The 26,154-nt window shown below is 43.8% G+C and overlaps 1 protein-coding gene across 1 annotated transcript; it reads left to right on the top strand.

Moving 5' to 3' along the window:
- Window positions 1–1,784: 1,784 nt before the first annotated feature.
- On the top strand, window positions 1,785–15,640 carry LOC138808963 (acyl-CoA desaturase 1-like). The gene is made up of 6 exons (XM_069995333.1): window positions 1,785–2,182; window positions 2,699–2,963; window positions 6,385–6,515; window positions 7,964–8,169; window positions 9,728–9,960; window positions 11,764–15,640. Exons 1-6 carry the CDS (start codon window positions 2,159–2,161, stop codon window positions 11,961–11,963), a joined length of 1,059 nt encoding a protein of 352 aa, XP_069851434.1. The 5' UTR covers window positions 1,785–2,158; the 3' UTR covers window positions 11,964–15,640.
- Window positions 15,641–26,154: the final 10,514 nt, after the last annotated feature.

Below are 26,154 nucleotides of genomic sequence, written 5' to 3'. Positions count from 1 at the left end.
GAGGTAAGAGTTTCACAGACTTTCCTGCCTGGGATGGCTTTTGAACTGTGATCCTCAGATATCAGCCTCCGGAGTAACTAGGATTAAGGAGTGAGCCACAGGCTCCCGGCAAATTTTTTAAACTTTATTTTTTTGTCCTTTCTTTTTTGGTATTGGGTATGGAACCCAGGATGTTGCACTTGCTAGGCAAGCAATTTGCTATTGAGCTACATCCCAGCACACCTGCAGATTTCTATTTCATGTTAGCATGACTGAGCCTTCACCATATGAGCTATCCATTTCTGAGGACAACTAGTTGCATTCAGCACTTTTCCCACTGACCAAAGAACCAGGTTTGGAATGGTGTGCCTGATCACTGGTTAGGGAGTCAGCTTGCCTCTGAGACCAGAGCACAGAATTCTGCCAGGCAATGCCAGGTGCCTCTGTTCTTGAGAAGCTAGTTATTGCCCAGAAGTCCTTATCTCCTCCTCTTCCCACAGCAAGACATAATGGGAGACCTGAGTATGTGGGCAGACTGGATTAATGTATAGTTCTCCTAGTAGGGCTAAAACAAACCCAGAGATGGGGTCATAAGGAAAAGGTTAAATGGGCACTTCGGGTTCCTAGGCTAGTAAAGTCCTGAGAAGGGTTAAGAGCTTAGCCAGGATCACAATTGTGCACAATTCTTACTCCACCCGTTAATGGCTGCTTTGACTAGAGCAAGTCCTTTGATCTCGATATCTTCTCTTTAAAATGGAACCGTGAAGGCCACCTTCCAGGGTCTGTGGGAGTTCAACAAAAATCAGTGTTGTGAATTGGCTTGCAGAAATCTCCATTCAGTTCTTGCTCACTATTCTTAAAACAACTCTCTGCAACTACCTTTTTTTCCTTGTGGAAGGTCTAAAGTCTAATCTGTCAAGTAGAAAAAAATCTCCCAAATGCCACTCCCTTCCCCCCCAACCCCCATCGTTCTAGAGGTGAGGTCAGAGGATGGGCCTGGTGACTGGTGGCCCTCACAGTGTGCAAGAGGAGCACTGATCCGTGTGAGAGTTAAGACACTAGAGCTAGGGGCTGGGAAGGTGGCTCAGTGGTAGATCCCTTGCCTCGCATGCTTGCGGCCCAGGGTTTAATTCCTCAACACCACATAAGCAGGAAAAGCTGGAAGTGGAACTGTGGCTCAAGTGGTAGAGTGTTGGCCTTGAGCTGAAGAGTTCAGGGACAGCGCCCAGGCCCAGAGTTCAGGCCCCACGACCGACAAAAAAAAAGACACTAGAGCTCCCTAGTCTTGGGGTCAAAAATCTTGAAGCCAATGGGAAGGGCTGAGCCTTTGCTGGCATAGGGCTTGCTTTGGAGCGCAGCGGGGTGTCACCACCTTCTCAGCTTCGCTCTCGATGGTGGTAGTCTAGCTTTCCCTTCCATGCGCAAGGAGAAATTCGAAGAGAGGTTAGAGTTGTGAGTGGTCCGCCACTGTGGCTTCCCTACTGTTTCCTGTGCAACTGCTCCGCGGGTCCCTGGTCCGGCTGGTTTTGGACCCAACCCCCACTGCAGAGTTGGGTCCTCTCTCCCAGAGAGATCTCAAGAGCGCCCCTCAAGGACGCGGGGTGCTGGGTAAAGGACCAGCAGCCTATTGGTGAGAAGCCAAGATGCAGAAAAAGAGGGGCGGAGGAGGGAAGGGTTGGCGGCCGAGGGAACAGCCGATTGTGCCGAGCCAATGGAAACAGCAGGATGAGGTGGTACCAAATTCCCCTTGGCCAATGACTAACCAGAGTTTACAGACGCTTCATTAGCATTTCCCTTGGGGCTGGGGATGGGACTGCGCGTTGTCTGCAGTATCCCGATGCTTGGATCTCCGGACGCTGCCAGCTGCGTTTTTTGTGGGTTGTGTCCTGACTTTTCCTTCCCTTGTTCTCACGCGCGCGCGTGCGCGCGCGCGCACGGTGCCTTCGACCCGTCAGTTTTGCGCTAATCGTTAATCGATAAAAACGGACTTAAGGATATACTGGTCTCTATCACTCCCCCTTCCCCTTAGACAGCTCCAGCCCCAGAGCACAGCAATTTCCGGCCTGGACTCCCAGAGAGCTTGCTCATCGAATTGAATTGCCGCATACCAGCCAGCCTAAGAAAGGAAAGCATTACTCTTTCAGTTCTGGAAACGTGATCGCGGCATCCGAGAGCCAAGATGCCAGCCCATATGCTGCAAGAGGTGAGTTCCCCAGAAATGGCCTCCACCCGGCTGGTTAGCAGACGCGGATTAGGCCTCTAGGTAACTGGTTTGGAGAGACAATCCAGCCTTTAGCCATATTTTTCGAGTTTTGCTGCCTTCAGTTTAAGTTCCCTAGCTTCCAGGTGGTTAAGTATATGTTTAACATGGGCCCTAGATACCCCATCTTGTGTCTTTAGGCTTTAAAGAAAAGTAAAACCCGATCCTTTATGTGTACGTGCGGGGATTTCCTTTGTGTTTCCAGGGGTTGAAAATAATCTTTCTCCCCCTTCAATGTGATGTTTTGGAACCATAATTGAAGTGCAGTTTCTGGAAATTTGCCCCTGCTCCATCTCGGGGTACACTCACCCTTCATTCAACCTGGGTATTGGGGGTCTGGCTTGCATTACGCCCTTCCCCCACGCCACCCCCAGCTGCCTTAGAGAGCAAAGTGCCCCCTGCTGCTCCTGCAGCTGCTTGCAGCTGCTGTCGCCTAATTCTACACTCCTTTTCCTTAAGATCTCCAGCTCCTACACCACCACCACCACCATCACAGCGCAGAATGGAGAAGAAAGGATGGAAAAGATGCCCCGTGACTTGGGAGAAGACATCCGCCCCGAAATGAAAGAGGACATCTATGACCCCACCTACCAGGATGAGGTGGGCCCCCCACCGAAGCTTGAGTATGTGTGGAGAAACATCATCCTCATGGCTCTGCTGCACCTGGGAGCCCTCTATGGGCTCACCCTGGTTCCTGGCTGCAAGGCCTACACCTGGCTCTGGGGTAAGCAGCTCTCCTCTTCCTGAGCCAGTGCCCAGGTTTCTCCCTGCTCTTTAATGAGGTGCGGTCCCACAGCAGGCAGTGACCCCTCTCAGGTTTCCCAGACATTTTATTTGCCAGAGGCAGGTGGGAATAGAACCCAATGGAATTGGGATGCACAAGTGTTGGCTCTGCGTGGGTCCCTTAAAACAGGTGTTGAATAGTGAACCCTGGAACCATGTGCAGGGCTAACCCTGAAAGAGCTTGTCTGTTTGAGACAATTTCCTGGCCACCTCTCCCAGCCTTGCTTTTTCCCTGCCCTGATCTATCTCAGCAATTCAAGGGTCCCTGGATATGGGCTCATGATAGGGCTGCTCTGTGTGTCCACAATGCCTCTTAAAAAAAAAATAGGGTTAACAGTTAATTTAACAAGGCAAAAGTAAAGACCACTCAGGAGAATGAGCAGAGAAACCTGGAAAACTGGTTGTCCCCATACATGCCCTTTGCAGGAAATTTTTACCTCTGCTCCTGAAGCCTGAATCAGAAAAGAGGATCAGGGAACTTTATAGACTCCTCTGGTTCTCAGATACAGTGAGTCAGGAGTCCCTCCCCAGAAGAAAACCTGAAGCTTTCTGAAACATTCTCAATTATAGCAGCTCTCTTAGAGGTCAGGCATAGAAAGGCTGGTTAGGCAGGTTCTCAAGACCATAGGTTTTCCAGGTAACAAATAGGGGCAATTCTACTTTGTTAAGATTAGATAAGTTGCAGAACACTAGTGGCTCATGCCTATAATCTTAGCTACTCAGGAGACTGAGATCTGTGGATCTTGGTTCCAAGCTACCAGGCCAGAAAAGCCCATGAGACTCATCTCCAACTAACTACCAAAAATGCTAGAAGTGAAGCTGTGACTCAATGGGTAGAGTACTAGCCTTGAGCAAAAGCTTAGGGATTGTTCCCAGGCCTGAGTTCAAGCCCCAGGACTAGCACAAAAAAAAGAGATTTGTTAAGTCATCCTTGATCAGTTAGTTGTATGCCTCCTAGTATTTCTTTTCTTTGTGCCAGAAATGGGGCTTGAATTCAAGGCCTCACATTCTTCCTTGGCTGTTTTTGTTCAAGGTTGGCTCTCCACCATTTGAGCCATACCTTTGCTTCTGGCTTTTTGTTATTTAATTCAAGACTGAGGTTAGAGGGAGAGAACCCTTCAATTCTATTTGGAGCAGCACTGTTCCCTACTGTTTAACAGTGTAGACATAGACTCTCTTCTTCTGGGGGACATAATGAAGCTAAGTGACCTGAGCCTTCTGTTTAACAAACCTAAAGTTATCTGAAGAACAGGCTGCAGAGTGCCTTGCCTGTGTCTGGTCAATTCCCCTGTTTAGAAGGCATGGTGTGCCTTGTTAGAAGCAAGTGACAGGGCCACCTGCAGTGTGAAACAAACATGGAGGCTTCCTTTACTTTCAGCTTAGGGCTTCTGCCCAAAGTTCCTTGTTCTCTCTCTCCCTCCCTTCTCTCTCTCTCTCTCTGTGTGTGTGTGTGTGTGTGTGTGTGTGTGTGTGTGTGTGTGTGTGTAATTGTAAGTAAAGAGTCTCGTGTGTGTGTGTGTGTGTGTGTGTGTGTGTGTGTGTGTGTGTGTGTGTGTGTGTGTGTGTGTGTGTGTGTGTGTGTGTGTGTATAATTGTAAGTAAAGAGTCTCATGGATTTTCCTGCCTGGGCTAGCTTCAAACAGCTATCCTTAGATCTCAGCCTTCTAAATAGCTAGGATTACAAGCATGAGACACTGATTTGTGACCCCAAAGTTCTTTGTTTTTTCATGGTTACTGTGGGGTCCTAGTTCCAGTTTGATTTTTCCAGGTACAGTTATAGTTGTGGGAAGAACTCACACCATGTGGGCCTATCCTAGCTCATTTATCATTTATGGCCATCCTACCTCAGACGAGTTTGTAGTTACAATTTGTCTTGGGATAGATGCTGGCTCAGTGGCTCTCCCAGAGGTCACAAAGAAGAAGGAATACAATAGGATGAAGGAGGTAAGAGAGAGAAAAGGGAAGAGGCTGTTTAGGAATCTGTTATCTCTGGCTGCAGAACACAGGACAGTTTGTTCACTGGGTGTTATCTCCCACTGCAACCATTGTTTCCAGCTGCCCACTAGTAGTGGAACATTGTTAAGAATTTCTACTGCTGCCTAAATTCCTGACTTCTAAAGCTGCTTTACAGAGAAAAATACAGGTTCACCCAGTACCACCTTCCCTGTTAGAGATCATATGTAACATGTCCTGAGCCTGCAGGCCTAGAGGCAGGGTAATGTCCAGGTACTCACCTGCCAGCATTGAGCATGTCCATGCATTCTAGAATTAGCTTGGCAGTGAGAATTTGGGTTGATAGAGACATGGTAAAGGATAGATATGAAAACTGGGCATGGGTTTTTGGTACATAGTAAAGTGGCATAAGAACATGTTGAGATGTCAGGCGCTGGTGGCTCACGCCTGTAATCCTTGCTACTCAGGAGGCTGAGATCTGAGGATTGCGCTTCAAAGCCAGCCGGGCAGGAAAAACTGTGAGACTCCTATCTCCAATAAACCATCAGAAAACCGGAAGTGGCGCTGTAGCTCAAATGGTAGAGTGCTCACCTTCAGCTGAAGAGCTGAGGGACAGCGCTCAGGCCCAGAGTTCAGGTACTACCCCCCTACACCCCAAAAAAGAGGTTAGGAATAGCACCCAGCCTCTGAGTTGACACCTTAGGACTGCCATGTGCATGCGTGCACACAGAACATTTTGACAGAAAAGCTACCTTTAAACCACATATCCTTGGATATGTATGTATCTATTTCCTCCATTGCAATGTGAAGCATTAATAGCAACTGTCCCATTCAAGGTGCGTAGTGAATATGAGAGTATTAACAACCTTGGTAAAGCTTGCCTATATGCAGGGCTGATTTTCCTACATACTGCCGCCATATCAACCTGCTACATAATTGGAATGTTATTGTATTGGTTGGTAAATAGCCATGCCTGTATCACTTAGCACTTGGTGTCTTCCAATTGGCCATTGCCTAAACTTTTCTAGCTGCTATTTTCAGACCACCAATGCTATGAATCCTAAGCTGGAGGACAAAAAGTTTGCAACTGAGAAAACTGTAGTGAAGATCAGAAAGTCAGAGACAGGACCTTGAATAATGCTCCTGCAGTTTGACGTTGAAAATTGCACAATAATGAGGATCTATTGCCTGTCCTGACTTCCGTTTCACTAATTCCTGAGGGTGCTTAGTTTTATCCCCATTCTTAAGTGTAGAGGCTGGGAGGTCATATTTTTTTTTCAAGTTGTGAAAACTATGAGGCCCCAAAGACTAAGGTAAAAAAGCAACAGCTGACAGCAGAAGAGTGTCATTAGCATGATTCTCCTAATGGAACTTGCCTCTTATTTCTCCCTCACTGTCTTTTCCTACAGTTTACCTATACTATATAATTAGTGCCCTGGGCATCACAGCAGGGGCTCATCGCCTGTGGAGCCACCGGACCTACAAAGCACGGCTGCCTCTGAGGCTCTTCCTCATCATTGCCAACACCATGGCATTCCAGGTGAGCAGCTGGAGCAACTCAACTGTCTCCACCCCTTTGAGGAGCTAGAGGGAGCTCCAGCAGGACAGCTATGGCCCTTTGTGGTTGCCTGTGGTCACCTAAGGTATAGGCTCAGTGCTGAGGTTCATCAAGCCTGGGATACTTCAGCCTGAGTTCTAAGCCTGAGGACTGGTATATGCATGTGCACCCATATGCATACACAGCATTTTGACAAACAAGCTACCTTTAAACCATGTATCCTTGGATAAACATTCTCATAATATCTATTTCTTCCCTTGCACTGTGGAATATTAATAGCAACTATCCCATTTAAGGTGTGTAGTGGGAAGGGAGACAGAAGGTCAATAGCAAAGAGATGACACAATTCAGGAACTATGTTGATGCAGATAACAAGAACAAATACTTCATGGCACTGACTGCTAAGTACTATGAGAGGTTATATAGATTGTTGTGGTCTTATCTGGGGCTGCTATACTTGCCAAATTTTAAAGTTTGTTGAGGCAATAAGTTTATAACAGAATGAAGGCAACTGGTGATTGGGTCCAATGAAAGTCTAGGAAACCCTCCCCTCCTTTTTTTTTTTTTTTTTTTTGTTGGTCATGGGGCTTGAACTTGGCCTGGGCACTGCCCCTCAGCTCTTCAGCTCAAGGTGAGTGCTCTACCACTTGAGCCACAGCACCACTTCTGGGTTTCTGGTGGTTTATTGGAGTTAAGAGTCTCACAGACTTTCCTGCCTAGGCTAGCTTTGAACCGTGATCCTCAGATCTCAGCCTCCTGCATAGCTAAGATTACAGGCGTGAGCCATTGGTGCCAGGCTGAATTCCCCCTTTTTTGTGTGTGCTGGTCTTGGGCTTGACCTCAGGGCCTGGGTGCTGTCCCTGAGCTTTTTCAGCTTGAGGCTAGTGTTCTACTACGTGAGCCACAGCTCTACTCAGCTTTTTAGTGGTTAATTGGAGGTAAGAGTCTCATAGACTTTGCTGACTTTCCTGGCATTGAACCATGATCCTCAGATCTGTTTCCTGAGTAGCTAAGATTTCTAGCATGAGCTGCCATTGCCCAGCTATGACTCTCATTTCTTGTTTGAAGAATTATCATGTTCTTTGCTAATGATGGAGCTCACGCACCTTTATTCATAGAGCTGTATTCTAGGATTTGCAGCTTCATATCAGTGACACTCTCTGAGCACTGTGACTTACTACTTTCTCCTCACTACATAGCCAGGAATAGCAGTCTTATTCTTGTACTTTGGGATTGGAAATTGACTTTCTACATAAGCATCAGGCAAGTACTCATGAAAGAGCAGGCTCCCCTAAACCTCCTTTGTAGCTTGAGACTTGAGGACTGTGAAGTTGGGCTGAGAGCTCTGGCCTTTGCAGACATCTGGGCACTCCAATCCTCCCTGAAGGGCATCTCTCCTCAGGCTTAGTTTCTTCTTTTGTCCCATCCAGAATGACGTGTATGAATGGGCCCGAGATCACCGCGCCCACCACAAGTTCTCAGAAACTCATGCTGATCCTCACAATTCCCGTCGTGGCTTTTTCTTCTCTCACGTGGGTTGGCTGCTTGTGCGCAAACACCCAGCTGTCAAAGAGAAGGGTGGTTTGCTGGACCTGTCTGACCTCAAAGCTGAGAAACTGGTGATGTTCCAGAGGAGGTGAGTGAAAGGAGGATGGAGCTGGGGTGTGGACCTTGGAACATAGGGTTGGGGACCTCACTGACTCTTAGGACTTAGATAATAATAGCAAATGATTTATTGGCTTGAATATCCAAATTACTTAAAATTCCTTTGTATTTATCTAGAATAGAAATACAAAGATGAGTGTAACTTGACCACAACACCTATTGAAAGAGGAAAGAGTAAGTCAAGTAATTAATAATCATCACACAAGGTAGAATATTTTCTGTGCCTGAGAAGTACAAAGAAGAGGGACATTTTCTATACAAGTTCAGGTTTGGGTTCATGAATAAAGAACAGATGAACAGAGACTTCACAGTGCTATTGTCAAGGACAACAAAAACAAAGTTCAGAAGGAATCAAAGCAAGCATGTTCCAAGAATGAAGTCCTCTTGAAGTTTAAGGTATGACACAAAAAAGGACTACAAGATGGAAGTGGAACTGTGGGGCACGTGGTAGAGCACTAGCCTTGAGCAAATGAGCTTAGAGACTGTGCTCAGGCCCTGTATTCAAGTCCCAGTTCTGGCATCAAAAAAAAATTTTAAAAAAGCTTAAGGCAATGACTGAAGGATATAAACAACCAGTGATTTTGAAATGGTAATGTCTACAAGTGACTGAAGAAAGACGGGGCCTACAGTGGAACAGAGACCTGCCTATGGTCAAGGATACTAGGAAAAGTAGAGCAAAGAACTAGGAGGCATTAGCAAGACTGCAGACAGGCATCAGAATTTGGCTGATGAAGCTAGCTGTGACTTGATCCTGCCTCTCTAAGCCTCATGCTCTTTTTTTTCTTTTTCTTTTTTTTTTTTTAACAATAGATTTTTTTGGGGGGGGTTAGTCGGGGGGCTTGAACTCTGGGCCTGAGCGCTGTCCCTCAGCTCTTCAGCTCAAGGCTAGCGCTCTACCACTTGAGCTATAGCACCACTTCTGCTTTTCTAGTGGTTTATTGGAGATAAGAGTTTCACAGACTTTCCTGCCCGGGCTGGCTTTGAACCGTGATCCTCAGATCTCAGCCTCCTGAGTAGCTAGGATTACAGTTGTGAGCCACTGGCACCTGACCTAACAATAGATTTTGAATCAGAAAATGGGTGTTTTAAATCTTACCCCATGGGTTCCCACTAAAATGATAAATGAACCAATGAAGTCATTTACTGCCTCCATTTGCCTCAGTTAAAGAATTAGGTGAGTTGGCTGGGAAGGTGGCTCAGTGGTAGAATGCTTGCCTTGCATGCATGAGGCCCTGGGTCAATTCCTCAGCACCATATAAGCAGAAAAGCTGGAAGTAGCACTGTGGCTCAAGTGGTAGAGCCTTGAGCTGAAGAGCTGAGGGACAGTGCCCAGGCCCCACAACCGACCAAAAAAAAAAAAAAATGAGGTGACACCATGTGCCCAAAGGACTTTTTACCACATTCTCTCGATAATATTTGCACCAATGGATGCATATTATAGGAGAAAAGACAGCCCAGTCCAGTGAGACTGGACAATTCAGGTAGGTTTGTGAGTCCTCTCTACAGACACCTTGTTGTCTCTCATGTAGGTACTACAAGCCTGGTCTCCTGTTGATGTGCTTCATCCTGCCCACCCTGGTGCCCTGGTATTGTTGGGGTGAAACTTTTAAACACAGCTTGTTCGTTGCCACTTTCCTGCGATATGCCATCGTGCTCAATGCCACCTGGCTGGTGAACAGTGCTGCCCACCTCTATGGATACCGCCCATATGACAAGAACATTAGCTCTCGGGAGAACATCTTGGTTTCACTGGGAGCTGTGGGTGAGTTGGAAGTGTGCAGCAAAACCAACTATGTCTCTTGGTCTGCTGTTGAGAGTACTTGGCTAGACTCCAGAAGAACTAGAATAAACTGTTTTTATAGATCCTGTGTGGGCCAGTTTTTCTACAATAAAAGTAGGGACAATATAATAGGAAATCCTTTTGTAAGAGCCAGGTAACAACACTTGTGTAAAACAGTGGAAAATCATTCTACTCAACATTTTAAGTTGTGAAACGATTTGCAATTATTATCTATAATTAGCCCCTTTAAGTTTCCTTTTTCTAGTCACCTCTGATGGGTGTGTAGATTTGCTTGAGACAAGTGATGTGTAAGTTGAAAAGCAAGGTCATCTACTTGGCCTACAAGCCTAGTATTTTCCATTTAACCATGCTATAAAATGAGGGATGCTTATAATTTAGTTCAGGAAACTTCAAGTGTGCTGTATTTGAAGTATTTTTAGCTCCTCCTGTATTTGAATGTGCCATCCTTGTAAGGATAGACTGCCTTTTAGTGATGTTAATATATTAATATGTTGGTGACCTTTTCTCACCTACTTCCCTGTCTCTTGTTTTCCACTTTGTGCTTGTCACTCCCTTCCCCTATTAGGATCCTCTGATAAAGCAGATAGTTTGATGGCAGTTTCTTCCAAGTGAATATATTTTGCCTAAGATGTCGAATTAGTTTTATCCTGTGCAGCCCCAGTGGCTTCTTCTCACTAGTTGTCAGAATTATTGTTCCTCTGACAGAGAGGCAACTTACAGACTTAGGCTCATCTTTTTCATAACACTAACATTGGCCATGTTTATGATCAGAACTGCTCTTTTTAGGAGATGTATATGATAAACCATTGTATATGTTCTTGCTTTGATTCATGTTTGACACAAATGACTTACACTGTACAATCTGAGATTCATACATGTGGAATACTACAGACTGATGTATATAAGTGGAATGAGCTTTCCAGTTCTGGCCTCCTCATGACCATCCGTTTCTAGTGGTAGTCACCTCCTTACTTTGTTCAGCTGTTAACTCATTTCTCCAAACTTTCTCTTACCTACTCCCGGCTGGGCTCCTTTCCTCTGAATTTTGGCTGTCACTGCCCATTTTGATGGAACCTCTCAGCTTACAGAGAGCACTAGTGCTCTGAGAGGTGTGCTGCTTACTCACCTTTGTAAGAAGCATAGTGAAAGTTCTTTTTTGTTTGTTTGGGTTTTTTTTGGGTCCAGTCGTGGGGCCTGAACTCTGGGCCTGGGCGCTGTCCCTCAGCTCTTCAGCTCGAGGCTAGTGCTCTACCACTTGAGCCACAGCGCCACTTCGAACTTTTTTCTTTTTGCTTATGTGGTGCTGAGGAATCGAACCCAGGGCCTCAGGCGTGCAAGGCAAGCACTCTACCACTGAGCCACCTTCCCAACCCCATAGTGAAAGTTCTTACTTAGACTCTTTCCTCCTTACCTGAAGACATTCACTGTCAGGGGATCTTTGGCCAGCATTTACTGAGGCTTTGGCATTTTCCAGTGTAAAATATTTTTTCCCTGAAGAACTAGCTTCTCTCTTCCTCTTATATTCTGAGGGAATCTTTTTTTCCTTAAGGCTCCAGGGTAGACATGGTAAGCAGGACTTCTTGGTTAATCAATTAAGCATACTCTGAAGTCATCCATTTTTTTAGAGTAGAAGACACTGTGTCATCTGTTTACTTAGTAACAGCAAGATATTCCAAGGTACAGAGTCCCTGCTAGGTAGGTAAGAGGGCCAAGGATGAAGCAGAAACCCACCAAGCTCCCTAACTGTTCTTGCTTCTCTTCCAGGTGAGGGCTTCCACAACTACCACCACTCCTTCCCCTATGACTACTCCGCCAGTGAGTACCGCTGGAGCCTCAACTTTACCACATTCTTCATCGATTGCATGGCTGCCCTTGGGTTGGCTTATGACCGGAAGAAAGTATCCAAGGCTGCCATCCTGGCCAGGATTAAAAGAACTGGAGATGGAAGCTACAAGAGTGGCTGAGATTCTAAGTTCCTGTTGCAAAAGCCATCTGGGCAGAGGTTTAATGTTTCATTCATTAACTACTGAATAATGCTACCAGGATGCTAAAGATGATGATCTTAACCCATTCTAGTACAGTGTCTTAAAAGTGCATAAGTATTGAAAGGCAACAACTCTCCTTTATGATGATAAACATATTCTTCTCTCTTCTATTACTGTCCTTTGCTTTGCATTGTTTCTATAAACATCCTTGTCTTCTTCATTGCCTCCTAGGCCACTATGGTCAGCCATAGGTCTACATCACCTCAAAGCCTACCAGCCTTTTTAAAACCTAAAAGTGAAGACTGGGGACAACTCTTTTTGAGCTATTCTTTATTAGAGATCCAAGAAAATCTTTTAATTTTCCTCTTAATTTTCTTCAGTCCAGGTATTGCCATGAGGAATAAAAAATAATTGCATTTGGCAGAGAGCTTACGTGGCAGGTAAATTGCCAGGGGACAAGTTTCAGCATGTAAGATATGATTCAACAGTTAGAATGTGGTGGAGGTGGGAACTAGGCGAGGCGAAGCTCTTGCTGTGATCAAAGCCAGCTGCTTGCCTAGCAGAGGTATAGAGCCTCTGCGTAGCCTTTCTCTACTGACTTAGAGTAAGTGATATCCATGGAGCTTGGTGATTCTCAAACACAGCACTTAACCTCGATGTCTCAATATAGTTTAGGCTGAGAATAAAGAAGGAAAAATAGTCTGAGGGCTTTATCTTTCTTGAATAGCAAGGAGATTTCTTATTTTATAGAAAAAGTCTTCAGGCTTGGTTACAGAATTGGTGAGCAAAGCCCTCATAGTGTTAGCAGTCCATGAGATGCTCATCTAACTTCTTCCACCTTCCTGTTCTACCCATCTTCAGGATTTTGTCACTACTTTAGAGTCAGTAAGACAGCTGTGGCATTTCCAACTATCCAATGTTGAAAGTATTTTTTAGGAGGTAATCTTGGATCAAAGTTAAAGCATATGTAGACATAGAAACCTCTATTGCAACAAGTAAATATTCATTTGGGTATTTCCCTTTGAGAAAGAAATATTAAGACATTTGAAGGAGAGGAGGAATTATCCAAGTTACCTCTTCCTTCCAGGCAACAGCTGGAAAGGTTGAGAGGCAGAATTGTAGGTAGCATATATGAGGTAACTTTCCAAAGGAAGGACTCTGAGAAAACATTGCCAGGGGATTGATTCAACAGTTAGAGTGCTCTCTAGAGAAACAAGTATTAGCTCCCTTCATTCCAGCTTCTCCTTTCATTCGAAAAAGCAAGTTTCTTCCAGACAGAGTAGGAATCTTTTAATCAACCACCATGATTTTGAATTGCTGCTTCTGTTACATCTGTCCCTTTTCTCCTCGTTCTGTCTGTTCTTTGACATTTCTTTGGGTTCACAGCCCCCTGAGTCTGTACAGGGGAATGATTTACTGTTCTGGAAGCTTCCTAACCTGGAGATGCAGTGCTCCTAGACACGATACCAATGTATTTCTTTAGCAAACAATGCCATTTCTTGGCTGGCTGTCCCTTTCCTGTGGCTTTCAGATCTTTCCACCTCCATCCCTGGAGCTTCTGCCATGCTGAAACTTTTTAAAGGAAAAGTTTAACAAATCCTCCAGGAACATCCCTGGCTTAGACTCTTATCTCATAAAAGTCATTGCCAAGACAAAGGCTCATAATGTGCAGTGAGCCAGCCATGGAGCAAAGATGGTTTGTTGTTTAAGTCACCTCTGTGTGGGTCAGAGCAGAAGAGAGCATGCTCAACGTCCTCTGAATGTTCAGCAGTGACTTGGGCTAATCAGTCAGTGTTCCCAGGTGATACTGCAATGCTTGTAGAAGGAGGAAGGCATATGGTCCTAAATAGGAAGCACAAGAAGCAAGGGCATGTTCCCAAGTGCCTCACATTGGAAAAAAAAATGCCCCAGTCCCTGGATGCAGGTTCTGCTGCACAACTTGGGTTGAGACATGAGATGAGATATCCTGAACTTGGTAGGAAAAACTGTATTTGAAGCAGTTACTGTAATTGGATATCATATGGTCTTGGGCAGACAATAGGATAGAAGTCTGGAAATAACACAGAATGTCAGCATTATGAAGACCACAAACCTCTCCTGTCCCTTATAGCTCAGTCATCAGTGTAAAAGCCTAGCTCTTTTGTATTAGGGTTGTCAATGTTCAATACCAAATGCTGTATCCAAGGTTGAGATCCAATAGTGGAAAGGGCCTTCTTGGGGTAACTGAATAAAGAATACAGAGACTAGCCTACATGAAAGCAGTTTTATCTTTGAGCTGCAAATTAGAATAGAAATGAATCTCATGGAAGATTATAGTAGGTTATATTTGCTGATCTGTGTCCCTCTTTGGACTGTCTTTTGGGTGATTTTATAGTTGCACAGATCATTAGATGCCTGCTATATAATGTGGACTATAAAATCAGTTTTCCCTTCCAGCTCTTTTCTAAGGATCTGATCCATGCCATATCCCTACACAAGACAAGGATCCCAACATATATGTGCTTGTGTAGATAGAGGTGTGCCAGCTCACTAAGGAACACTTTTCAACACTATAAAGCTCAGTTCACAAGACACGTTAATGAGAAACTCAGATCAAGTGAATTTCTAACAGTCCTTGCCTTGTGGGTGTGCTAACAACTTATTTGGGTGCCTTACCTCTTTTCTAAACAGTATTGCATTTGAGCCTGCCCTAACTCCTTCTGTGGAGTCCCTTAAAACCTGAGAGCCTGCAGATATGGCAGTATAAAAGCTGGCCTGTTAAGAGGATTAATTGTATATCAATCTGAAGGATTTCCTTCTGGGCTTCATTTTGGGAACTTTTCTTAGTGTTGTTTTCATGAAGTGACCATATTTGATGGGTGTTGAAAGTAATTTGAATGCACATGCTTTACAGTATTTTTTTTAATTAAACATAGTTGTAGCATTTAGGATTGAAGTTCCCCCCCCCTCCCCCGCCATGGTTTGCTAGTGTCCTGCTTGTCTTTTCTTTATTCTTTTTTTGAAATGAGTTGGTACAAAAAGCTAAGAAAGTAAGGTGGCCATGCTCTGTTGTTAGTAAGGCCAGGTCCTCCTATCATTGTGCCACTGTGATCACGCAGACTATAATGGGTCCACTCCAAAGATAAAGATGTTATTAAGTGTAGAATCCTTACCTAATCACCTCTTAATAGTCCCACCTCTCAATAGTTGCATTGGGATTAAAGTTTCAACCCATGATTTGTGGGATAAATTAAAACCATAGCACTGGACAAGTCACATAACTGTAATGTGACTCAATATTACTTCTGTGAAAATGGGATGATAATCCTGACTTAAGCCAATGGGTAGATAGGTGTAAGCATGACAAATGCTCTTTATAAAACGTTTTGGGATATTTGCCTATGTCCCAGATAACATCATTAATGTACATCATTCTCTCTCGAGAGACTGAATCATCTGGTAAATGTTGACTAGTCAGACACAATTAGAGAATGCATACTCACTGCTATGAAAACATGCAGGATTCCATTTGCTTCCTTGGGTGGGATTTTTTTTTTAATGTGCAACAGTTATTTGTAACCTAACGATTTTGAAATAATTTCTTTTAATATCAACTCTGAAGTTATTTCTACTCATCTGATATTGTGTTTGTTCCTAATAAAAGTGAGTGAATCTGACTGCATAGTGTCTGGGAGTTTTTCATGGATTTTATTATCTGCAAACATCCCCATAGGGAAGAGGAAAGAAGAGAGATCAAATTTCAGAAAAGGAATGATGAGCAAGTTCAACTGAATCAAGATTGAAAAGGGGGGGAAATGAGCTTTCCTGTAATGAGGCATTACATAGTAAATGGTCCCAGAGGGCAAATAAATTTTTACATGTTTTGTATAGGAGAATATAAGGAGATTATGATGCTACTTAAGGAGTCAAGATTAACCTATATCAGAAAAGTACTAGTTTAAGGTAAAAATGAAGACGAGAAATGAATTGTCTAAACCAGGCACCAGTTGCTCACATCTGTAATCCTAGTTACTCAGGAGGCTGAGATCTGAGGATCTTGATTCAAAGCCAGCCTAGACAGGAAAGCCCACGAGACTCATACCTCCAGTTAACCACCAGAAAACAGTAAGAGGCACTGTGGTTCACATGGTAGAGGCTTCGCTTTGAGGCAAAGCCCCACTACAAACAAAAAGTCTTAATGCTCAAAGGCCACAAAGTTTCTCCCTCTTTTATAAGGGAAGAAAAACCTGCCAGAGCAAATAAAGAAATGAGGGGGCCAGGCACCAGTGGTCATGTCTTTTATCCTAGCTACTCAGGAGGCTGAGATCTGAGGATCACGGTTCAAAGCCAGCCCCAGCAGAAAAGTCCATGAGACTCTTATCTCCAATAAACCACTCAGAAAACTGGAAGTGGCGCAGTGGCTCAAGTGGGAGAGCGCTCATCTTGAGCTGAAGTGCTCAGGCCCAGAGTTCAAGCCCCACAACCGGAAAAAAAAACAATAAAGGATACCTAAATAAATGGGGAAAAGGCCACAATTAAGGATTTGAAGTCTTAATGTTACTATGGTAAGGACTCCAAAAATTCAAGGCAATCAAGTTCTAACTGATCATGACATTATAGGGAAATTCAATGGAGCCTCAATCAAAATATAAGGGGAGGGAAGCACAAAGTTGAACATTTATTCCCTTATTTCAAATTTTATTCAAAGGGTCACTGATAAAGTGTGGGTCAGTACTAGAATAAAGCCTGACAAATTAGTGGAATAGAATGAAGAATGCCAAAATAAATTCATGTATCTAAGATTAATGGGAGGCAGGGTGCACTCACTGGTTCTGGGACTTGATTTAGGCCTAGGTACTGTCCCTGAGCTGTGCTCAAGATTAGCACTTTACCTCCACAGTCCTACTCCCTTCTTTTTGGTGAATTGGAGATAAGAGTCTCATGGACTTTCCTGCCTTGTAAGTACCATATAAATTCTCATATAATTTCTTAAGAGGTAATCCACATGCTATAAGGAAACCATTTAAAACTATTGGCTGGGCTGGGTACCAGTGCTCATGCCTGTAATACTAGCTACTCAGGAGGTTGGGATCAAAGCCAGATGAGGCGGGAAAGTCCTTGAGAATTTTTTTTTTTGTCATGGGGCTTAAACTCGGCCTCAGCACTGTCCCTCAGCTCTTCAGCTCAAGGCTAGTGCTCTACCTCTTGAGCCACAGCACCACTTCTGGCTTTTTCTGTTTATGTGGTACTGAGGAATTGAACCTAGGGCTTCATGCATAATAGGCAAACACTCTACCACTAAGTCACATTCCCAGCCAAGACTGAGATTCTTGCATGTCATGAGATGATGGATATAGGAAATAGATAACAGGCTAGAGCTGGGAATATGGTTTAGTGGTAGAGTGCTTACCTAGCATGCATCAAACCCTGGGTTCAATTCCTCAGAACCACATAAACAGAAAAAGCCAGAGGTGGCGCTGTGGTTCAAGTGGTAGAGTGCTAGCCTTGAGCACAGAGAGGCTCAGGAATAGTACCCGGGCCCTGAGCTCAAGCTCCAGGACTAGCAAAAAAATAAAAAATAAAAACGATTAACAGCTTATTCTAAGCAAAGATATTGAGTGATCCAAGCCTAGGAGCATTGATTCAGGTTTCCTTGAATGGCATCTTCCATCAAAGAAGTTATTACAGGAACTTTAATTTTCATAGACCAAAAGGAAAAACTAAATCAATACATTTACCAATTGTATTAATCTAGGTATCAGGTAGACTGGCTACTCAAAGCAGGAAAATCTCTACTGTAGTTTCAGCTTTTATCTTAGAGCATTCTTAGCTTTTAGGGTTGTTGCTAACTACAGAGAGGTTAGCAACACTTTCAAAGAGTTTATCTACTAGTTATATAGAGTTAAGGTTATTGGCTTGAAAAAGGCCTAAAATAATGCAAGATAAATCAGTCATTCATGATCAAGCAAGCTGTAAGATCTTTAATACAAGTGTAGTTTCTACAGAGAAGTTTACTTTAGAGGTCTTTTGAGATCTCTTCAGCTTTTATCGTTTCCTTCTATACTTCTAAATGTTATGCTTATGTTTATTGATGTCAATTCTTTTTTGCTGGTCCTGGGGCTTGAACTCAGAGCCTGGAGGCTATACTTGAGTTTCTTTTGCTCAAGGCTAATGCTCTATTTCCAGCTTTTGGGGGGTCGTTTATTAGAGATAAGAGTCTCAGAGTTTTCTGGCTTTGAACTGTGATCCTCAGATCTTAGCCTCCTGAGTAGCTAGGATTATAAGTGTGAGCCTCTGGGGCCCTGCTTGATGTGTTTGTTTTTTTATTTGTTTTTTTTTTTTTTAATTTTTTTTTATTGCGAAAATACCATACAGAGGGGTTACAATAACATGGGCAAGGTAATGAGTACATTTCTTTTTTTTTTTTTTTTTGTGAAAATACCGTACAGAGGGGTTACAATTACATGGACAAGATAATGAGTACATTTTTTATCAAGCATTGTAGCCTCCTCCTTTGTTTCCCCTTCCCATCTCTCCCCCCCTCCCCACTCCACCCTCCTCTCCCCAACCAAAGTTGTAAAGTTCGTTTTTGACATAATGACTTGTACGTCTCATTGTTGCAACGGGTCCACCTGTATAGGGATACAGATGTGTTTGTTTTTTTCCTTTTTTTTTTTTGGCCAGTGTTGGGGCTTGAACTCAGGGTCTGGGCACTGTCCCTCAGCTTCTTTTGCTCAAGGCTGTCACTTGAGCCCCAGCGCTACTACTGGCCTTTTCTGTTTATGTGGTACTGAGGAATTGAACCCAGGGCTTCATGCTAAGCAAGCACTCTACAACTAAGCCACTTTCCCAGACTGGTGTCAATTCATTATTTATTGACTTTTTACCAGGAAAAATGAGAATGCTTTCTTTCTTTCGTTCTTTTTCCCTTGTCATGGGGCTTGAACTCAGAGCCTGGGTACTGTCCCTGACCTTTTTACTCAAGGCTAGTGCTCTACCACTTGAGTCACAGTGCCACTTCCAGCTTTTTGTGTTTCTGTGGTCCTGAGGAATTGAATCCAGGGCTTGATGCATGCTAGGCAAGTACTCTACTACTAAGCCACATTCCCAGCCTGAGAATGCTTCCTTTTTCATCAACAGCTCTACACCACTATTCACTTACATGGAAACTTGAGTGGTAAATTTCTCCATTTTCTGAATATAGTTGTGTTGTAATTCTGGTTATATCAGTAGTCAGTGTTTATAGTAACAATGACTATGTAAATATTGTTCACACTTGAGCCTGCAGTATCCCCATGATTTCTCTCTTGCAGAACTTTTTGTTTCCTTTGGATGTGAGGGTTTTTTTTTCTTCTCCATGTATTTATTAATTATTCGACTTAATCTCCACACCAACTGTCAACATCTTTTCACAAACATTTGGTCATACATCTGTTATTCTCAGTATCCTGAAGCAGTCTCTCCTGCAGCCTCTCTGCTCTTCTGCCCTGGACTGAGTATTCTCTAACCCTCTGCATAGCTCTCCTCCTGGAAATTCTTTTTTTTTTTTTTTTTTTTGTCCATCATGGGGCTTGAACTCTGAGCCTGGGCACTGTTCCTGAGCTCTTTTGCTCAAGGTTAGTGCTCTACCACTTTGTGCCACCGCTCCACTTCCTGTTTTCTAGAGGTTAATTCAAGATAAGAGTTTCACGAACTTTCCTGCTTGGGACTGGCTTTGAACCGTCATCCTCAGATCTCAGCCTTCTGATTAGCTAGGAAATTCTAAGAAGTATTTTCTAATGATTCTTCTTTATTGTGTTCCTGGATTGTTTCTTTTCCTCTTTGTTGGTTTATTCCATTGTTTTGGAGAAGCACATTCCCTATTAATTGCATGAGAAATAGTGTTTTCAAACTAATTCTCTATGTTTTCAGTTTTCCCAAATTTCATGAAGATCATGGTTTCAGGCCATGGTTTGAATCCATTTCCATATATTATCAATGGCATTCATTAGCCCCTTCATTTCTAGAAATAGTGTTCTTCCACCTCTGGAGATCACATAAAATGAAATAGAAGACCAGCTTGCAAAAGAAATAGTGTACAAAATGTGGCTTCATTTGATAGGAATATGTACAGAAAATTAATTTTGTTTGAGAATTTTAAAGTGCATTTTTGTTGGTGGTAGTGGTGATGGTAGTACTGGAGTTTGAATTAAGGGCCTCACACTTATTAAACTATTGCTCTACTTCTTTTATTTGGGGTGGGGGGGGGTCTGGTCATGGGGCCTGAACTCTGGGCCTGGGCACTGTCCCTCAGCTCTTCAGCTCAAGGCTAGCGCTCTACCACTTGAGCCACAGCTCCACTTCTGGCTTTTTCTTCTTATATGGTGTTGAGGATTCGAACCCAGGGCCTCATGCATGCAAGGCAAGCACTCTACCATTGGGCACCTTCCCAGCCCTTGAGAACTTTTCTGCCTGGATTAGTCTTGAATCAAAATCCTTCTACTTTCAATGTCCTGAATAGCTAGGACCACAAGCATGAGCCACCCGCTGCTGAGTAGTTATGATTATAGGCATGAGCTAATAACAGATGTGTTAGTCACTAAAAATGTGTGTCTCGGAACAGTGACGTCATATACGTGTAATTCTCAATAATTTGAAATGGGATATATGAGCCATGTAATGCCAAAAATTACATTTTTTCTAGTATTGAAGATTTAATCCTAGGCCTCATATATGTTAAGGAAGCATTCTACTACCAATCTTCAGCACTATCCCCTAATACCAAGAATTATTACTTTATATGTTCACTTACGAAGCATTGATTTGCTAGTCTTAACTAACCTACAACAAGAAAACAAAATAGAAGATTAAAGCCAGGCATGGTATACCCAGAATTCAAGAGGAGGGAAAGGCAGGAAGTTTGAGGCCAGCATAAACTATACATACAGTAAACTCCTGTCCTTCTCCCCCCCCCAAAAAAAAAAACAAAAAAAAAAAACAAAAAACAAAGAAAAAAAAGGGTCAGCCAGGTGCCAGTGGCTCATAGCTGTAATCTTAGCTACTCAGGAGGCTTGCAGTTTAAAGCCAGTCGAGGCAGGAAAATCCAAGAGACTCTCATCTCCAATTAACCGCCAAAAAGCCAGAATTGGAGCAGTGGCTCAAATGGCAGAGCATTAGCTATGAGCACAAAAGCTCAGGTACAGCACTCAGGCCCTGAGTTCAAGCTATAGGACGGACAGACACAGACACAGACACATAGACACACAGACACACAGACACACAGACAGACAGACAGACACACACACACACACCCTCAGCCAGCTCTGTAAGAGAAGCAAGGCAAATTATTATAGTTACAATTGCTGAAGAAAATAGTTTCTCAGGAATGAGAACTTTTTTTTTTTTTTTGGTGGGTCATGGGGCCTGAACTCTGGGCTTGGGCGCTGTCCCTCAGCTCTTCAACTCAAGGCTAGCACTCTACCACTTGAGTCATAATGTCATTTCCGGCTTTTTCTGCTTATGTGGTGCTGAGGAATGGAACCCAGGCCTCATGCATGCAAGGCAAGCACTATACCACTGAGCCACCTTCCCAGCACCAAGAAGTAAGAATTTCTAGATGAAAAAATACGCACATATTTGGCTTCATTAGATGCTGATAAATTATTCTCCAAAATAGTTAATGCAACCTGTAATCTTACTAGCAATGCATAAGCATTTCTACTCTTCCATTTCCTCCCCTCCCTTTACACACCTACTTTTTTTTTTTTTTTGGTATACACCTACTTTTCAATCTACTATTGGAGCTTTAATTCCTGTAGCTCACATTTATGAATTTGATTTCCTACAATTTGTACTCACTGGTCCCTGAGCATAATCCTTAACTGATTTTCCTGCAAGAAACCCTATAAAACGTTAGGGGAACAAGATGAAAGGTCATGGTACCTACCATAAAGGAAGCTTATACTTTACTGGAGAGACAGACTTGCAAACTTTATAATAAAACTCCAGTTGTGCACAAATTAGAGTGTGCAATAGGCATAAGGCGCAGGGGAGCCCGCCACCATTTGGGGGAAGGGAGAAATGTTCTGCCTGCAACAAATCCATCTCTAAATGCTATGTATATTGAGCCCTTCCAGTTTCCCTTTTCCAAGATATAGGCTAGGTTGCAGGAAATTCATAAATAAAACAATAGGATTCATGGAGAGGAGTAGACAATTACTGTCTTAAATTTAACCATACTCTACAAAATTTAGAAAAATATAATTATGGCTTACCTCAATAAACTTTAAGTATGTCACTCTGAAAGTATTTTTTTATATCTTCCTGCTATGCTTTTTCTTTCTTTCTTTCTTTCTTTCTTTTCTTTTCTTTTTTTTTTTTGCCAGTCCTGGGGCTTGAACTCTGGGCCTGGGCACTGTCCCTGAGCTTCTTTTGCTCAAGGCTAGCACTCTACCACTTGAGCCCCAATGCCACTTCTGGCTTATTTTTTGAGTAGCTTATTGAAGATAAGAGTCTCATGGACTGTTGGGTCTTCGTCCGTCCCACAAAAGACGGACGGGGTCCGAGGAAAGGTAAGTGCGGCGCTTGCCCGTTCCCTAGCCTCCCTCAGCCCAGGAGACAATCAGACACAGCGAGGAGCCAAATCCAGCAGGTAAAAAAACTCGTTTATTAACAGAGAGCATCCCCTTTTAAAGACAAAAAGGGTGGGTGGTATGGTAAGGGAGGAAGAGGAACCAATCACTGTCAAGGTCACACCCTATCATTCACCTGAGCCTTCACGGGCTGGTTAGGTACTGATCAGAAGATCAATTGGGGTCTGCCCACTCTACTCTCTCCCAGAGCCATCTTGGCTGGCCATGTGCTCTACAGTAAATTAGGCTCTGCCCACTCAACCCCCTCCCAGCGCCATCTTTGCTGCCCATGTGCTCCACAATGGACTTTCCTCCTAGCTGGCTTCAAACCAATGATCCTCAGATTTCAGCCTTCTGAGTAGCTAGGATTACAGGCGTGAGCCACTAGCACCTGACTGTGTTTTATTGAATTTCCTCATCTCAGGCAGGCTCTTATTTTGATCCATGTTTGAAAAAAATTACCTAGGCTGAGATTTTCATAAGATGGAATAATCTGAATGATGTGATCGGTATTGTTAATCAAACTAGATATAATGAACCTCTTCAACCACAGTGTTTTTATAAATGTTAGTTCAAAGTAGCTGCCATTCTCAACTTTGTGTATGTATGTGGGGACTGTTTTTGTTTTTGTTTTGTTTGTTGAGACAAGGTTTGCTATATAGCCTAAGATGGCTTCAAATTCGCAATCCTCTTGTCTCAGTCTCCTCAGTGCTGAGATTAAGCATGTGCCACCATATCTAACTTCTCTTCTTCTTCTTCTTCTTCTTCTTCTTCTTCTTCTTCTTCTTCTTCTTCTTCTTCTTCTTCTTCTTCTTCTTCTTCTTCTTCTTCCTTCTTTCTTCCTTCTTTCTTCTTTCTTCTTCTTTTTGCTAGTCTTGGGGCCTGAACTCTGGGCCTGGGCACTGTCCCTGAACTTCTTTTTGCTCAAGGCTAGAATTCTACCACTTGAGCACAGAGCCACTTCTGGCTTTTTCTCTGTATGTGTTACTGAGGAATGGAACCCCAGGCTTCATGCATGCTAGGCACTCTACCACTAAGCCACATTCCCAGCCCTCCTTTTGCTTCTTGAATCACCTCTCCCACAATTACACATTCTTCCATGTCTTCTAGATCCTCTCTGCTCCCACTTCTGTATGTTTCTGTCCCATTGATGACTTCAGAAAAGTTTAGGAAACCCTTTAGAAACATCCCTGGCTCAGACAGGCTCTCTGGTTCATGAGCTGCAGCCAAGCCAAATGCTCACCTTGTACCACTGAACCAGCCACTGAACAAAACACTGTTGGTAGTCTCTTCTGTCTGGGTCATTCTGAACCAGAGCAGAGTGCATGCTGAGTATCTTGTAAGTTTGACAACGTGACCAGAGTGGATCAATGCTCCCAGGTAACAGCAAGGCTTGTGAAAGGAGGAAGCCACCTACTCCTGGAAAGCACCAGATGTTAAGGCAAATTCCTGAGTGTCTCACTTTTTTTTTTTTTTTGCCAGTCCTGGGGCTTGAACTCAGGGGTTATTGTCCAAGAGCTTCTTTTGCTTGAGGCTAGCACTCTAATACTTGAGCCACAGTGCCACTTCTGGCTTTTCCTGCTTATGTGGTACTGAGGCAAGCACTCTACTGCTAAGTCACATTCCCAGCCCTGCCTCACTTTTATAAGGTCTCAATCCCTCTAGCTAAAGTATGTTACAAAGCTTGGTTGAAAAGTCAGATCTAAGATGCCACAAACTTTGCATCAATGAACTGGAACCCTCTACTAGACAGCCTAGGCTAAACAATGATATAGAAAAGTCCAGAAGAAAACCTAACATCAGTGTTTTAAAGACCGTGGATATCTCTTGTCCCTATAGTTTAGTCATCAATGCAGAAGCCTGGCTGTGCTCTACTAGGATTAGCTATGTACAATACCAAATGCTCTGTAGACTGTTAAACACAATGGTGGAAGGGAGCAGGGCCTTTCTCTCTGCATAAACTGAATAGAGGTTACAGGGACCAGCTGCACTAAGGCAGCCTTGTCTTTGAGCTCTTCAGCTCATAAAAAAAAAAAAAAAAAGATCACTATAACCTAGCAACAGCCAACATGCTTCCTGCTCCTATGGATTTATGTGTAGGATCTATACCATGACATTTTTGCGTCTAGTTTCCTTCTCTCAGCCTGATGTTTAAGCACTTAAATGAGCACTTCCAATCTTTTCTTTGCTGGTTCATAACATATTGTATCTGTGGACCACAGCTGGTGTATCAATTCATCTACAGTGACTAAACTATTATACATTCTCATTAGTATTGTCTAAGCATCACCTCTTCTCCTCCCCTCAATCCTGGGGCTTGAACCCTGGACCTGGGTGCTGTCCCTGAGCTTTTTTTTTTTTTTTTTTGCTCAAGGTTAACACTACCACTTGAGCCATTGTTCTATTTCCAGCTTTTTGGTAGTTAATTAGAGATAAGAGTCTCACAGATTTTGCTGCTCAGGCTGGCTTTGAACTATGATCCTCAGATCTCAGCCTCTTCATTCTAGATTCTTCACATGTACACTTGTACATGGAGTTTTGGGTATTCAAGTATTCTGTAGCATAAGCCAGTACTTTATTACTTTCTATTGCTAGTTAATATTGCATTACATGTGTACACCACATACTCTATGTGTGTACACTGGTGTTTAATATAGAAACTGATGGAATCTGAGTAATCTCCATCTTTTGGCCAGGTCTGAGTGCCATCATCCTCTGTGCAAAAATACGTAATGGCTTTCAATTCACTTGAGTCCATAACTGCGAGTAGATCTGTAGGTCATAGGGTAATTGTTTTACTTTTGGTGTGGTCACTAAGCTGGTCCACTTTACATTCCCACCAGCAATCTGTAAACATCACCCTCCATTCTTGTACTTGGTCCCTTTCCTCCTCCCTCTTTCCAGGAAAGTGATCTCCACTAACCTGCTTGCCCCTGGGACAGAGGCCAGAGCAGCTGTTCCTCTAGGAACCAGACTCTCATCAGCCATAGCCTTCAGCCTTGCCTTACAGGGCAGGATGATCGGGAACAGGGAGGGCAGGCTACCACTTCTGGAGGGTCAATAAGATACATTGCCATAGCCATTCCTGTGAAGCTATAAACCAGAGACTTCCAATTCCTAGGTCTTCACCCCCGCCCCCACTCCCCACCCTAAACTCCTTCACAACAAAGCTGAGGTGGATGGAAGCAGCTCTGACGGAGGCCTCAGGCCTGCTCACCTGAAGCTCGGGTGGAATTCGGAAGAACTCAAGGCCTCAGCTAATTCTAGCCCCAGCTGGTTGGGCGGGGCGCAGCCAGAGGCACAGACGCGACAGGAAGGAGAGGCTCCGCCCCCAGGGTTACTGCCGGTCACTCACCGGGCCTTGGGGTTATTTTCGTTCACTCGGCCCACAGCGCCTGACCCGGCGCAGCCAATCAGCAGCCTTGTATGCCTGCTTGTACGCCTGCACCCGCTCCAATCTGTAGGCGTGGATCGTAGCCTGGACGCACCTCGCACGGAGCTGTGAGCTTCCAGTCCTGTTTGGAAGTGGGAAATGTGGGGGCGCGCTTTCAGACGGAGCTCAGTGCTCACTAGGATAGTTC

This window comes from Dipodomys merriami, unplaced genomic scaffold, assembly GCF_024711535.1.
Source record: "Dipodomys merriami isolate MVZ:Mamm:240054 unplaced genomic scaffold, mDipMer1.0.p SCAF_102, whole genome shotgun sequence".
In the NCBI taxonomy this organism is placed as follows: domain Eukaryota; kingdom Metazoa; phylum Chordata; class Mammalia; order Rodentia; family Heteromyidae; genus Dipodomys; species Dipodomys merriami.
This window is presented reverse-complemented; position numbering and strand designations above follow the sequence as displayed.